The sequence below is a fragment of the Lentinus tigrinus genome, assembly GCF_003813185.1.
Source record: "Lentinus tigrinus ALCF2SS1-7 unplaced genomic scaffold L226scaffold_12, whole genome shotgun sequence".
NCBI lineage: Eukaryota > Fungi > Basidiomycota > Agaricomycetes > Polyporales > Polyporaceae > Lentinus > Lentinus tigrinus.
In genome coordinates this window covers 651,461-667,129 of record NW_027137921.1, presented here as the reverse complement: position 1 = coordinate 667,129, position 15,669 = coordinate 651,461, and the positions used below count along the sequence as shown (strand labels likewise).

The window sequence follows — 15,669 nt, the reverse complement described above, 5'->3', positions numbered from 1 at the left end:
AGTGAAAGTGCTGCAATGGAGCGAACCGAGGGTCGAAAGCTGAACATGCTGCGATATATGCGCGGGCGAGAGGTGAAGACAGTAGTCGAATAGCCGGGGTAACCGGGGAATGTCTACGGTACGAGAGGCAGATCCAAGTGCAGTGTGTGCGCGATAATGCGACAAGCGGTCATTATGGTGGGCGCGCATAAACAGATGTACTTCATGAGTCGTATGTCGTATGTGAGCGCGCCGGGTATGTCCATGATTCCAAAGCGTCCGAATCCGATGAAAGCATTCCTCTAGTTCGTTCTTGCAACGGCCCCCCACCTTTGCATCACCGGGTCGTCCGGCTTGGTATCAGGGTGGATCTGGATTTTCCCCTCCCAGAGGGCGGCCGACGACTTCGACGGGTCGAAGCTCGCCGGATGTGAGAGACCACTTGGGGATTGCGGTGCCCACCGAGCGCCGATGGAAGAGGCGATCAGTGTGGGGACCATCGTCATGATAGACGGACTATAGCTTGGCGTCAGCGGAGGTCAGCGGGTTGCGACGACGACGACTACTCACAGAGCAACGCGGGACTCAGGCGCGAGGTGAACGCTCCGGCTCTTGCCAACATATGATGATGCGCGCATGCGGCCACCACGAACATGGGAGAACGTGCTGAGGTTGTCGCGAACCAGCTGGATTGCCGTATTCCATTCGGTATCTGGGCGCGTGGTGGGGAGAACGTCTGGATTGGGCAAGAGCCGGATCTTGATGAAGAACCGCTCGACGGGAGCATTAGGAATCAACCGGATGAGGGCGCCCAGCGGGATTGACACGAAACCGAGCGCGAGGCCGATGCCCCACTCGCGACCACCGATCCGTGTCACCTGGAACGCAGCGCCGCCAACAAATACGATCAAGACTTGTACTGCGACCTCTGCGAAGAAGCATGTCAGCGACTGCCTGAGTGACAGGACGACTTGAGAACAAACCGATTAAAGTGATGCCCATGAAGTAGTAATTCTTGGTAATGCCTGCGAAAATGTTCAAGTGATTGTCGAGGCGACGAGAGTTTATGGAGTTGAAGATCTGCGCGAACACGAAGAGATTGAAGACGAGCGTCTGCACGATAGTGTCGTTCTTGTCCGACGACGAAAGCCCGAGGATGCGGAGACCAAGGAAGTGGAAAATTAACGTGATGATGGTTTGGTAAGTAGACTGTCCGATGATTTGTTTGTACATATCGACAGTGAACAGCGGCGAAGTCTTCTTGTCCGGTTTGCGGTCGAGGAGCGCAGGCGTCGCCGGGTCCGTCGCCAGGGCAAGAGCGGCGAACGTGTCCATGATGATGTTGATCCAGAGCAACTGAACAGCAGAGAGCACCGACTCCTCCTGTACGGAAGCGACGGCAGAGACGAAGGTGATGATGACGGCCGTGACGTTCGTCGAGATCTGGAACTGCAGGAACTTGCGTACCGCATCATTAACGCAACGACCCCACATGATCGCTTTAACGATCGATGCGAAGTTGTCGTCCATAAGGATGATGTCGGAAGCCTCCTTGGCGACCTCGGTGCCGGCGATACCCATTGAGAAACCGACGTCGGCCTTCTTAAGGGCAGGACCGTCATTGGTACCGTCACCGGTGACGCCAACGATCTCGCCGAGCTCTCGAAGGGTCTCAACGAGGAGCTGCTTGTCTTCGGGAGACGAACGCGCAAGAACCTGGAGCCGGGGTACGACATCCTGTAGGTCTTGCTTCTCGAGCTGCCGGAAGATAGGGCCCTCCATGATGATTCCGCCCGCGGTGTAGATGCCACACTGCAGAGCGATCGAGCGGGCGGTCAGAACGTTGTCGCCAGTACACATCTTCACCGTGACGCCGGCCTTGTGGCAGTCCGCAACGGCCTCACGGACGCCAAGACGTAGAGGGTCCTCAATGCCGGTGATGCCGATGAGGGTAAGGTCGTGACAGAATTCCTCATACGGAACCTGTAAAAACATTCAGTACGCCGACGGACCAGTAGACGGACTACGCACCTCATCCTCAGACTCAGCCTGTACGCCTGGAGGCGGCCACGACTCGAAGTCACGGTAACAGATGGCAATAGTCCGGAGAGTCTGGTTAGCGTAGAAGATGATAGTCCGCTGGATGTTATCACGCGCGAGCTCGTCGATCTCCCGAGTGTCGACAACCTCGGTCTCCTTCGAGCCGCGCTCGACGACGATATGACTGGAGCACTTCTTCGTGAGGATCTCGCTGGCGCCCTTGAGGTAAACGCGGTAATGGCGCTTCGACAAGCGGACGACAACGCCCATAGCCTTGCGCTCGCTTGAAAAGGGGATCATCTGGACGATGTCAGCGCTATCACGCGTCTGCTTGTAATCCGCCCATCCATTCTCCTTCGCGAATTGGAGGAGCGCCGTCTCGGTCTTGCTGCCGACGAAGACCTTCTTGCCACTCTCGGGGTCGTCGTCCTCGAACGCCGTAGAGTTAACGGCAATGGCCTTGTTGAGGAGGTCCTGGATAGCGGGCGAGAGGGTAGAGTTGATGTGCTCCTGGTCGATTGAGAAGTCCTGCGCGTGCTTCTGGCTCAACGCGCCCTTTACGCCTGGTTCCTCGTCGGCGTTCGTGCGCGCTTTGTTCTCCTCCAGACGGTGCACGAACTTGCAATGGATGCCGACTGAACCCGCGACGACAGTCATGACGTTCTGCGTGAGCGTGCCGGTCTTGTCCGTGCAGATGACGGAGGCGTTGGCCATGGTCTCGCAAGATCCGAGTACACGCACAAGAAGGTTCTCTTTCGTCATACGTTTGGTCGCGAAGGCAAGGGCGAGCGTCACAGCGAGCGGCAAACCTAGCGGATAGAACGTCAGGATGACACATCTCGCACAGTTTAAACGAGGCTAGCAAACCTTCTGGCACGGCCACAACAATGAGCGTCACGGCGATGATAAGGATCTGGACGAATGCAATGCCCCACTGGCTCGGCGTCCGCTGGGGGTTGTGGGAACCAAGTTGGACGAAGAAGCGAATCATCAACGCCACGAACAGTATGAGACCTGCTGCGCTGCCGAGTTTTGCAATCAGCTCAGCGAGGTTGTTCAACTTCAACTGGAGCGGCGTGTTTTCGGTATCGCCGCGCAGCGCTACAGGTAGAATATGTCAATATAAACGAACTGTGCGCCCGTACCAGAACTGTGCAACACGTACCCATCATGATACGGCCATTGAATGACCGCGTCCCGACCGCGATCACCACATAGCTGCCGTACCCCTCCAGCACCTTGCTGCCACTGATCATGAAACAGTCGGTGTGCTTCCCATGCTCCCCTCCTTCGGTTCCTTCCTTGAGGCAGTCCTCGTACGACATCTTCTTGATTGCATCCGACTCGCCTGTGGCGCCGGATTCGTCGCACTTGACGTTGTGGCCAGTAATGAAGATACCGTCGCAGGGGATAATCTCGCCCGGTTCAACCAGCGCGACGTCGCCGACGACTACCTCCTTGATGTCGACAACCATCTCGACACCATCGCGGATAACCTTGACGCCACGTTCCTCTTTCTTCTCATTGAGAGTTTGAAACTGGCGCTCCTTCTGCCAGTCGTTCAGAGAGCCAACCATGACCTTGATTACAAAGATTAGGAGTAGACACGCATACGAGCTGACTTCACACTCACGACGATGGCAATAGCGACAATGATGGCGACACCTTCCACCCAGTCCACAGGTGGCTCGCCAGCAGGTCGTGGAGTACCAAAGTCCTGGAAGAAACCGAGAGCGAGGGATACGATAGCAGCAATGGACAGAAGCACCTGTATGACGATATGTCAGATAACATCTCGCGCGCAGTATATCGAAACATACCAAGACTTTGTCCTTGAGGGCCAACCACATGAGCTGCAGCAACGACTTGGTCTTCCGGATGGGAAGGACGTTCACACCGTAGACACGTCGCCGCTCGTCCAGATTCGCGTCGTACGTCGGACCATCCTCGACGTCAACACCGATCTCGGAGGCAGATTCTCCTAACGGTACGCCACCGCCATCCTCACCTCCGGGGCCAGTGAGCACCAGTTTCGGCACGTCACCAGCGGCGTTCTCCGGATCCCGGTCGTGGCGCTGCGATGCGCCGACACCAGCACCTGCCCCCGCACCAGGTCTGCCATCCTTGTCGGCACGGGTATCGGACAACCCGTGATGCGACGCAGGGGCGGTCGTCGCGAGGGCCTTCTTGCCCAGACCCCGCTTCCTGTGCGTGCCGAGACCTTTCATCAACCCGGCCATACCACCCATCTCCTTCAACAAGTCCATGTTCTTCGGATCGACCAGAGACGCAAGTTTGTAGGGCTTGAAGGGAAACACGCCCGCGTCGATGTGCTCGTCCTGCGCGAGGTCGAGGATTGGCCGCTCCTCCTCTTCTGGCGGGTCGTCGGCGCCGTCGTCCACTGACTTGGTTGGCTGCGCATCGTCATCGAGTTTAGGCCGGCTCATTGAACGCGAACGCATTGTCGTGCCATCGACTGACGCGCCGTCATAGTGCGTCTGGGTCGGCGAAGCGATGGTACTGGTGTCGCCGCCGGTGTGTTGCGGTGTCAGCGGTTGGAGCGAGAAGCTGTGCGAGTCGGGCTCCGTGCCCTCCGTGCTACCCTCCATGGAGCTGGCGACCGACCCCTTTCTCTTGTGCTGGCCGTAGTGTGGGGTGAGAAGGTGGAGTGACGACATACCATTCTTCTCGTCCGGACGGTTGTCTCGCAAAGCAAGAGAGGTGGATGGGGCGAAGTGGACAGAACTCCGTGTGGATAGGGTAGGGGATGGAGGGACGTGTGTTTCCATTGAGCTCGTGAAACTCGGTGACGGCGATCCGGGTGACAAAGAAGGCGTGTATGATGACTGCGCGTCAAGAGACGAACGTGGGGCGCTGCCAGGAACGCTGAGCGGGGAGAGGTAGGCTGACGGGGATGAACGAGAGGCGGAGCTGGGAGACAGAGCTCCCGCGTCGGTGTTTGTCGCGTCGAGGGCATTGTGGTCGTCAGGCGGAGAAACGGAGAGGTGAGGTGTGGAGGAGAGGTCGGTGGTGACAATGGCGGGGATGTCGGGCTTGCTGTCGGCGTGGGTCATGTTCAAGGACGTCGTCGTCGTTGTTGGGAGGGAGCACGAGAGAGGCGTGGAGTCGCGCGGAGACGGTGAACATGAACGTTAGGACCAAGCGAGACTTTATCCAACTTGCACCTTCCATTGGACTCTTTCCAACACACAGCCTCGTGCTGGGCGGGCGTCTGCCGTATTTACCCCCTGGGATAAGTCCTTGGCGATTACTGGGCGGATTACTTAGGATACTTATCTTATCCGTGCCCCGCACTACGACACAGGCACACGTTTTCTCCACACCCTGCACATGCGGCTCCCGCAACGACAATGTCCATGCCTGCTCTTGCGCCCGCGACTGACCCCGCCCTCGAATTGCATGCGCACCAGCGGGGCGGTGGTACCTGCGACACCCCCAGCTGCGTACATCGTGTCGTTCCAACAGCACCCTTTTGTTGCACAGATCCTCGCCACAATCGGGGTACGTCTGCATTCCCTGGTGGTCCAAGGACCGGGTTACAGCCTTGTCTTATAGAATTGGGCCGCTCGAGCCATTTTGGCAGGTCATGGAGGAGCCTGAGGCTCCTCGGCACTTATTGTGATCATCGTCGCGTCGACGATCCAGGCGTTGAGTTCTATCGTTCCTCCGGGAGTGGTCGGTATTGCCTCGGGAATGGACAGGGTGATGATGGTCGACGAGCTACCAACCATGGCCACTGCCCAGCGGCGCAATTGTCGCAGTGCAGCGTTTCGCACGCTCACACATGAATGTTATATGAACTGTTGACGAGGAGGCGACCCAGCGCTGTTTGAGCGGAACTTTATGGAACGACCGGGTCATGACCCATGTCATTTTGTCACTGAGATCCATGCCCGCGTCATAAAACGAACTGTGGCTCGTTGCCCATGCACTCTCCGTCATCCACCCTCGCAGTATGCAGCCCCCATCTCGGTACCGTACCTCTACTGCGCGGAGCTTACCCTCACCGTCAGAGCTACTAGGTATGGGAGATGAGCGTTCCAATCCCTCTTCGGTCTATCACCATAGTTCTAACCATATCAGTGCTTTGACAGACATCGGGCGCGCAGTTCACAGTGTTCTGCTACATAGCCAACCTAACTACTCAGCATTGACTCCATCTACGCCATCCGTATCTCCACATACCTCGCACGCGGAGATTGAGTCCCACAGCCTCCTCGGTACCTCATCTTCCTGAGTTACTATCTGGCTGTTATTGATCCTGTACCATGACGGTACTAATCTGATCGAAGCCAGGTATCCTCTTCGCGGAACCTGAACAGATCCGACTGCGTCGAGAGTGCCAAATGAACGCTCAAGTGTAGTCGCAAGGATCGTGCGTCCTAGGATCCAACTCATCGGATTTCAGCCGCAGGCCTCAACCTCGCACCGTCGACACTGCTCGGGCCGGAGCATCCAGGCTGAACTTCGACCCACATGGAGTAGCGGCGTAGCGCATAACTCACCTGCAGTGCCCGCGGCAGAACGCGCAGCGTCGTTTCGTGAGACTTCCAAGTCTGGATTCGTTGAAGTCTCAGGGGTGCCGCAGCGCCCCCAGATGCTATCGTCTGCAGCTTCTGCCCTGCCGAGATAGTACACCATAGCATTGGAGACGCGAAGTTCGAAGCCCTTAGTGAGTTCGAACTTCGCTGCACGCTTCTACAACCACCAGTACCATTCATGGTTCGTCGCTTCCCAGGGAAAGAACTCTCAGCCCAAGATGGCGCTTTTCAGATACCGGCACTTGTACCACTTCTGCGGTAGGGCGCCGCGGACCATGGCACGAGTATACCACGCTGAATTGTCTTGAATCAGTCTTACCACTCGTGTCAGCGCTGTCCACAAGCTATGACGCCACACCCCCCACCACCCATGGAGAAAAGCCGGTTACCTGAGGGCAAATCTTCAATCCTATGCTTGCGCCCAGGGTCGACGAGATGCGCGCACGGGTCGACCCGACAGACCTGGATGTATCCGAGGTTCTGTAGGGTCCATGCGTAAAGGCCGGCAATCCCATGCAAGACACACAACTACATACACTGCCATCCCTCGACGACGTGCAGTAAAAGGCATAGTACGGCATTTGTTGGAAATAGCAGCTATCCGAGTCTTCCGGCCTCCGATCATCATATTATCATGCCTCTCATCGTTCCCGCATACGCATATACGGATAAGTAACAGACCGGCCTACCGCCTACAGGCGTACACGAACCGCATGGGCGGGGGCGAACCTGTGAGTGAGTCATATGTACCTTCGGACTCTGTCAGCCCACGGCGCCGCATGATCATAGGGCTCTCGACGCGGGAAAGCGCTATGCAGAAGGAGAAGGAGGACCCTTACCTCATGTCAACCGAGGAGCATCCCATCTTGCTCATGGGTGGAATCGTGAACATCTCTCGTGCTGCAGTTGACCTGCAGTCAACGCATGGCTGGTCTTCTGAGGGTGTAATCGGGACCCATGACCAGTCGAATCTTTCGCCAGGGTAAGCGTCTGTACATGATTGCGCTGGGTTTACACGAGGCAACAGCTGCGCGGCGGAGGACAAGTGACATGCGAAAAACTGTAGCAGAAAACAACGTAACGCAGCGTGCACTACGGTAACCTTGCTACCGTTGTGGAGTACAATGAGAAAGTGTTCAGTATTGTGGCCACATTGTGTACTCCTCGTTTTTCGAGGCAAATACGTTTCTCGATATGCGGCAGTGCGTTCAAACACAAGGTGGCCCTTGAGTCGTACCTGCTGTTGACGATCTGATCGGTCGAAGGCCCGCTCATTCGGGCGCTTAACGATACTCGGGCCATGTCGTCTCGAACCAAATAGCTGAGTATTGGCAGAAACCATACGCATTATCACTCTATCACTCTATAACGAGCTCGAGTTTGGACCTCCTGTCTCTCCTCCCCACAAACTAAAATGCCTGCATATCCCGGTATCCGAGCCTCGTGCCAAACTAGGACGTCACTCTACCAATCCGTCGGGCGATCGCCGAGTCGCGTACCATCGCCCAGCGTCCCGGTTTGTGACCCCCGGAGGCTGAAACGGCGCGAAACACATAAGGTCAAGCACCGCCTACGCTTGTCCCGCCATGCGCTTCACGGATACATCTGCTATCGCTCAGGCTTGGCGTCCCTACGATCAGCCTTGGCCGACTCGTCACGGATCGGTACGCAAGCCTCCCGCTGCTGCGCAGCTTGCACGGTGCAGGACTGCATAGGAAGGCGGCTCTTCCTGACCGGAAAAGTGGACCGCACCACGGAGAGGCGCTGTTTTCTCGCGGAAGAAGGCTCCATTCTCGCGGGACAGGGGATGGATCTCATGGGCGGGCACTAGACTGGGAACACCGATCAATGTGCATTCTCCCGCTCCCAGTACACAGCATGCGGGCTATGGAATGAAGGTAGCCAAGGAGCATGGAAGTTGGAGCCCAAATGAAGATACACACGTACTCGGGACACCACGTCGCGGGTATTGAGTGTAAGTCCGCTTTACAGTGCGATTTCGGAAGTATTTGCCACACAGGCTTACGGCTGCGCAAGGCCTGTTGGCAATAGGATCAACGTACAGAGACGTTCGTGCTTGCGCATTGCAGTACAGGACCTTACTGTACGTGAGACGGAAAGGGCAATAATACCTCGTCTTGGGACGACTGCGGCGCGGACACGACCGTCGGGCCAGGTGAGAACGGTCGACCACTTGGCGAGGCTGTCCACGGGCTGGAAAGTGGTTAGCACTCGCACTCTCTCCTCAGCCGCACGGACAAGACTCACAAGCGTCGTGTATTCTTGTTCCGACACTGGTTTCCACAGTCGCAGAGCACCCTCGGTACGCCGACGGGAAGGCCTCGCCATTCACTGACTAGTTGGTGCTCGTGAATTCTTCGCTGTTATGACCCGGAAGTTTTCGACGTGCTTCGTGTCCCTTGCACCAGGACACCTTAATTGCGCACGTCCGGCTTCGAGACCTCATACTTGAGCCGGACACATGCGTGTCATCCCGCCATCTGTCCTGCCACAGTCAGATTTACTCGACATGACCATGGTGTACACATCCACCGACGTACCCGCTGTGTCCGCATGCATACGTGTTCCCCCGGACGAACACCCGCCGCGACTCACCTGCTCACGCCCGTACCGGCATCCGACATGTTCCGCGCACAGCATGACAGTTCTCCTGGAGAGCCTGTCCACCCGGATCCACGCCGACGTCGAGTTCTTGAGGGGCTTGGAGCACAGGCCACAACCGTGCCAGTCGTGTATTCTAGAGCCCGAGAGAGGTTCGAGAGGAGGAGGCACAGTCTCTGCGCAGCCGCTGGGGGACGGGGAACAAAGGATGCCGCGTCACTGCACGAGGAAGACGGAGCGAACTCGGTCAGGGCCCGCTTCTCGAGGCTGTACATGCTTCCCAGGAATTTTCTGACGGACCGATCGGGAGGCGTAGCCTTATGAAGCAGAAATCTTCTCAGCAGAGATAGTCAGGACACTCATCCTAGCTCCCGAGATATCTAGTAGACGAGGGACGACTAGGACAACACACACGACGAAGACGGAGAGGTCGGCCTTGTGGTTCGCGTAGAAGCGATGCACAGCCTCATGAACGGGACCCGATTAGGTTACCGGCTGGAGATAATCTAGATCGAGACTCCAGATTAGGCAAGTGATGTGGTTGGACTTGATCTCTTGTCATCGATTTTCCTCTGAACAATGGTTACCAGCTTAATGCTACCATGTTCATAGATACGACATATCCTGAGCCATTGTTTTCAGGTCGTTAAGACTGGGATACAATATAACTTCGATGTGAACCGCTACGGGTGCGCCGAAAGACTTCCCCACGACACTGAAAGGGAGAACGTTACTCACTCGGAAGACAGCTGAAGAGGACACTGCCTCGGGGGAACGTGATACATCAAAGTCCCCGCTTTCTGCGCCTCGTGCCACTCAACCCTCCTTAGTGGCACCGTGTCGAGAATTTGGGCTTCCGCGGAAAGTTAAATTTTACGATATGCCATGATCGTCTTGCCTATCGTAGAAACTACAAAGGGAGCCCGCTGCTCCTTATTGTCGCCCGCTACGGGGCAGTCCTCTGCACACGAGGAAACCTGGTGTTACAAGGACAATAGCACTTCCAGTCGAGCGCAGTCTTGATATTGTACAGGCGCCTCCAAGTTCTGAGCGTCTGATGCTGCGTGATCCATCATGCATGATAGAAGCCCACTTGTCTTAGGTACACATATGGATCTAACCTTGTTGAACCTCTTTGCTCAAGCGCCGCAGCGCTGGAGATATCATTCAGCTGATCCTTGGCTGTAGTTGTGCCAGTCTACCCTCCACCACTAGGGGAACAAAGACTCGGGAGAGAATAAAACCAGTACGCATGGCAACAAAACCGCACTGCTCCAGCATTGTGTCTTATGAATGTCAAGCAGGCGAGGAAGACTCGGAGTTACGACACCACAAACGCCAACAGGGTCCACGCCCGTCCTTGCCCCTCAGTTAGCCCAGGGATCTCAGCGGCACCAGCCTACATCTCGTCCAGGGACGGCGCCTCGATGACATCCTTGAGCGGGTCTTCGATGTACGGCGCAAGCTTCTCGTCTGTCGGCTCGACAGGGGGCGGTATGATGTCGCTGCCAGTGACGGGGGGCTGGAGCGCAGTTGCCTGCCAACCACTCCTCCACGACGCGATGCCGGCGACGAGGCCGAAGAAGTTGAGCCAGACCTGTGGGAGGAAGAACGGCGTGGTCAGTACATCATCTCGATGTGATAGTTGGTTACAACACGCGTCGACATGCGCAGCCTTGACCCTCGGCGAGAAAACTCGAATTCTCAGCCTTAGGTATAGGAATATGCCAGGACGCGTGATAGATGAAGAGTGAACACGGCCAGAAGTCACTGCGACCGCAGAACGACGGAGATTTGCGAAAGGTAATGAATAATGCGAGACTTACCGGGTTGGAAAATATCCCTTTTTCAGTGGACCTGTGTCAAGGAGTGGTCTCAGCGATCGTATTCAATAGCAAGGTTGAATTAGAGACTGCGTGTAACGAGGAGAGGAGAAGCTCGAAGAATATTATGCAGGGCCACAGAGCCGCTTACTCGGCACTGCACACGACACCACCGACATCTAGGAAGTTATCGTCACCGAAGGCATCGCAGCTACTGCTCGTGACTGCGGAGGATACAATGCCAGTGGCTACAAGCCACTGACACATTTGCGGCCCGATTAGACCGATATGTGGCAGATGAGGTACACGACGGCAGATTGTCGCTCTCATCCTCACCAGGCGACGCAGATTTCCAACACCATACAAGTAGAACGTCATGGGGTGAGAAGCGAAACTGCGGCTCGTGCCTCGAGCGTTGATACCTCGCTACCGAGTGACGAGGATATGAGTCATACGCAAAGTACGAGAACGAGCTCGACTAATCTCCGCTTGAAATAGACCTTGCGCCATGTATACATTCGCATGGACAGAGCGGAGAACCTGCGGCATCAATGCTCAAGAGAGACCGCTACTAGTCGTGTGGGAAGAAGCAGTACAGCCTTTTCCATAGTGAAGTGAAGGCCGTCGCGCGGCGAGGGACACGATCAGCTTCGAGAAACTTGATACCTATGATAGCGCACAGCCCGTCGTGCCGCGAGAAGTGGGATAGTTGCGTTCTGTCCACCATTGTGGCTGCACAAGCGTACTGGTGGGATCACCAACCTCAACTTGAACGCATGGCATGCGACAGGAACCCCGTATGACGACGCAGCTTCGGACGTACCACAACACATGTGGATCATGAGGGAAGACACATACCAATGGATCGTGAGCGGAAGGTATGCGAGGTTGACCACGAGTTCGTTGAACATGGCACTCCGCCGCTTCCGAATATCTTCCTTTTCAGCAGGAGTCGCACCGGTCTGTAGTAGAGAAGGTGAGCGCCCCGAGCAAACACATATCCACGGCGTGCATATCAAATAATCAAGGCCTTCCACCGGTCCAAGAGAATGGTCGCTAGTCACTAAAGTCAACAAACAACTTTTGTTGAAGACCGTGACAAGTCAGTCAAAGGACCGGTCGAATGCTTCATGCATGCCGTGTATCAAACGATGATCGCCCTACCTTGGTCTTGCTCAATGTGCGTTCACGCATCTGGAGAATCTTGCTGTCTTCGCGCAGGTGTGCGAGCTGGAGGACGACATATGCCGCCCAGAAGCGAGTCGACCACAGACTGAGCTTGCCAAGGTCGAGCGGGATGCTCTTGCTGCTTGGCTTGGTGCGGATGAACGGAATAAACGCAGTGATGGAGGGGAGGGCGAGCTTGTCCGGAATGATGTCATGGGACAACAGGTAGTAGAGGTGCTCGAGCGGGTAGTACCCCAGCATAGACCAGCCTTGCAGACGTTCAATGGTGCGTATTTTGCGGGTGGGAGGAGGGTTGCGCTCCATTGAAATGAGCCATTGGAAGATAGGGAGGAGACCTACGTGGACGCGGTCGGTTGAATGGTTCAGAAGGTGACGCGCAGACTCACCCCATATTCTGAAAAACATTTGCGCATCACCGATGATACTCCCAAGCTTCGCGAGTCTATCGCCCGACGGGCTGATTGGTGCCTTCCTTAAACCAGCCCGATGCTGGAGACGTGCTCGCCATTGCAGGAATGGGGCGATGAGCTTGACGGTATATTGGATGATCTACGTGCCGTGACATCATGAGACACGTCAATTTGAGCGCGTCGTTGCGCGACTTGAACAGGACGCTCACTGACCGTGAACAATTTGCTGCATCATGTATGATCTTAGCAATACGAACGCGATGTCAAAGTAGATACGATACTCAACTCGCTGCCGCTCCATGTGCTCAAGAACCTGACGAGGTGGTCCAAAGTTTCTGAAGGTTGCAAGAACGCAAAGGATCCCAGAGTCAGGTCCTCGATGCGCGCAAGAGTAAGGGGCTTAGACGACACGGCAGACATGGTGGTAAGAAGGTAAGGATGCGTTGCTAGCCTGAACTGGGGGCAACGTGTGCAGGTCGAGGAGGTCACTCCAGCCGGAGGCGAAATCCGACGCCATTCCCCGCCGGCAACGCTGACCGGACCGGATAGGCGCCTACTCTCTCCCCGTGGTAAAACATTAGGTAAGCGATATGAGATATAAGTACGTGGCACGCGCCTCTGAAGGTTTTTCTTCAGAACAAATCCCTGCGGACACAAAAGTTCGGGCTTGGGGTCGCTCTCCGTCTCCTTGTCCGCGTTCCAGTCCGCTAGAGTCACTAGGTCTTTCCCCGACGTCGCGCTTTTCCGCTTTAACTGGTTTCCACTGTCTACGAGGCATCGCTTCGGCTGGAGCTCATGATCAGGTGGAGGGGATTGGAAGGGGAGGTTGCGATTCTCGAGAAGACCGACATCTCTACAATTTTTTACGTGTTGTTGTTGACAGCATGTGCGTATGTACTCGTCTGCTGCAATGCAATGTATCCCGGTGCTCCCCATACCTGCTGCGTAATTGACACGAAGTTCATTCTGCAAAGCCACTCAATTATATATCGCGCATTCTACCGTAACACACAAGTAGCCGACGTATACGAGTATCTGTGGATTGTCGTACACTGTCAATGATTGTCCTGCCGGCTCTATGCATTCTGCATTCCTTCGTATACAGGTCGTCACGTATGCAGAATAACGACGTAGCTGTACTAGCCAACATGTCAAATACGAGACGTCTCAATCGCATAACCCATCACAGAGAAGAGAGGCATCCAAGATTTTGTGTTGGGAATATTCGTACTGCCTCCTGACCATTCGGTACGGCATCTTCGCCTCTACCGGACCCTTGAAGATGGGCGTGTCCTGATCAGTGAACTTGTCAAGGACTAGGAAGGGAGATGTTCCCGCGCCCTGTCCGCCAGAACCCGCCGCACATTCTGCTCCTTTGCGTACATCGAACACCGCGACTTCCACCATGCCCAGGGGAATGGCATCGATGTTGTTCTGCTGTGGAGACAGACGAGGCATGGTCACAGCAACTCGTGAACCGAACACATGTACCCTAGCATCGCATCTCCTCTGGTACGGAACGAGGACCAGACGTGCCCCGAGGGCTCCCCAGTCTTCCCAGGGCACCTTGCGGGTATGGGAGGCCGGGAGCGACTGTTGCATATCGCGATGCGCTTCGTCGATGATGGTCGCAATAGGGAGTATAGCAAGGAGCATCGCACCATCCTTCGGCGACCACGCTCCCGATGTCAGAAGATGGATATCATATTCCACCACAAGAACCGTGAAGCTCGGGTCGCATTCGAAGCTCGGGGAGCAGTCGGGTGTCTGGGGTGGGCGTAGGATGTAGCTTTCACAGTAGCTGGCCTCGTAGCCCTGGGCAAGAGGGGGCATTTGGAGGTTGCAAACGAGCTTGCTGGTGTGACCATAATCGCCAAACCGGTGAACGGTGAGATCGTACTTGGAGATCTTCAAGACGTGCGTGGTGTCCAAGATGTGGCAGCGGGTATGGTACTCCATCTGATCACCCATGTACATGTCAGATTCGTCCTACATACACGCGGGTTGAGTTAGTCACCGTTCGGCACATCAGAATCCTCAGTGCTCACATATTCTGAATCATACCACACTGCAGCGCCAGTCTTCCAGTTGTATACGTTCATGCAGATATCCATGCCAAGAACAGTCCACCCAATGAGCTCGCCGACAATCTCAACGTCGCCTTGAGGACTAGACAAGCCGAGGCAAGATCCTCCGTCCAGCTTGCGATGCGCGGCGAGTGGATGCGTCGCACCGTTTTGAGAAAGCGACAAGACGTAACATTCCGGAAAACTGGATTCAACACGGAGATGAGACGACCGCGAACACAATAGGTATGATGCAGAGACACTCACCCATCATCCTCGTCTTCCGGCAGGACCGTCAACACGAGCAAATCTTGCGCGACGTCTACGTCATAGGACGAGATGAGCTCGGGATCTGGACCTCCCTTGCTGAGCAAGTCGGATAGGTCGACGGTCCATGTCTTCTCATGGATGCCGCTGAAGAGAGACGCAGGCCGTTGGATGTGGAGTTGAAAGCGTTGATGGTCGAGGACAATGAAAACGCCACCTTTATAAGTGAAACGTAGACCTGAGTGCTGAACGGGAATATCCTTCGCAATCCAGGTGTTCTCATATTCTTCTAGCTGTGTCAGACGCTTTGAGACTGAGGAGCCCCCTGGTGGGCCATCTCGCATTCCGGCCACATAGAGAAGGTACTTGTACCGCAACGGCGGCGTCCCGTCAACGAGAGTCTTGAAGGCACGATTAACCTAGCATGTACCATCCATAAGTGAAGTGCATGGAGATGGGTTAGATTCGGCCGCACCTTCAAACAAGACAACAGATCGGTGGCGTTGAGCTCTTGCAGGATGCGCACACGTAATTCGGTAGCTAGTGCTCCCCAGCCCTTGGGGTTCAAAAACGGCTGTTCTACGCATGCAGTAGGCGATAGAGACATTTGTCAAGATGGCCGGTGATGGGAAAGGTAGTCGTGGTTGTGGTGAGAGAGGCTGAGAGCAGCTTTGAGTTCAAACGACCAAATCCAGACGTGTACATCACATGA

At 55.6% G+C, this 15,669-nt stretch overlaps 3 protein-coding genes across 3 annotated transcripts; all 3 read right to left on the bottom strand.

Annotated features, from left to right (window-relative positions):
- Positions 1-281: 281 nt before the first annotated feature.
- Positions 282-4,628, bottom strand: L226DRAFT_545818 (calcium-translocating P-type ATPase; the record flags this gene model as incomplete). The annotated part of the gene is made up of 8 exons (XM_067682370.1): positions 282-495; positions 550-907; positions 963-1,962; positions 2,011-2,828; positions 2,887-3,120; positions 3,185-3,599; positions 3,653-3,787; positions 3,840-4,628. The coding sequence occupies 8 exons, from the start codon at positions 4,626-4,628 to the stop codon at positions 282-284; spliced, it is 3,963 nt and encodes a 1,320-aa protein (XP_067535524.1).
- A 5,662-nt stretch (positions 4,629-10,290) lies between these two features.
- On the bottom strand, positions 10,291-13,105 carry L226DRAFT_535164 (uncharacterized protein). Its single transcript, XM_067680847.1, has 7 exons — positions 12,911-13,105; positions 12,838-12,850; positions 12,601-12,763; positions 12,191-12,549; positions 11,885-11,988; positions 11,030-11,060; positions 10,291-10,800 (listed from the first exon to the last, which is right to left on the bottom strand). Exons 1-7 carry the CDS (start codon positions 13,042-13,044, stop codon positions 10,603-10,605), a joined length of 1,002 nt encoding a protein of 333 aa, XP_067535523.1. The 5' UTR covers positions 13,045-13,105; the 3' UTR covers positions 10,291-10,602.
- Positions 13,106-13,791: 686 nt separating this feature from the next.
- On the bottom strand, positions 13,792-15,564 carry L226DRAFT_571194 (uncharacterized protein; the record flags this gene model as incomplete). The annotated part of the gene is made up of 4 exons (XM_067684522.1): positions 13,792-14,613; positions 14,673-14,895; positions 14,958-15,376; positions 15,433-15,564. 4 exons carry the CDS (start codon positions 15,562-15,564, stop codon positions 13,792-13,794), a joined length of 1,596 nt encoding a protein of 531 aa, XP_067535522.1.
- Positions 15,565-15,669: the final 105 nt, after the last annotated feature.

What these genes read in the sequence shown, in the direction of transcription:
- L226DRAFT_535164 (XM_067680847.1), bottom strand. Translation starts at nt 13,044, where the DNA reads ATGTCTGCCGTGTCGTCTAAGCCCCTTACTCTTGCGCGCATCGAGGAC. An exon ending in CTTCCGCTCACGATCCATTG is followed by an intron (nt 11,061 to 11,884) that starts GTATGTGTCTTC and finishes TCCTTGACACAG; the next exon opens with GTCCACTGAAAAAGGGATAT. An exon ending in AAGGGATATTTTCCAACCCG is followed by an intron (nt 10,801 to 11,029) that starts GTAAGTCTCGCA and finishes TTCCTCCCACAG; the next exon opens with GTCTGGCTCAACTTCTTCGG.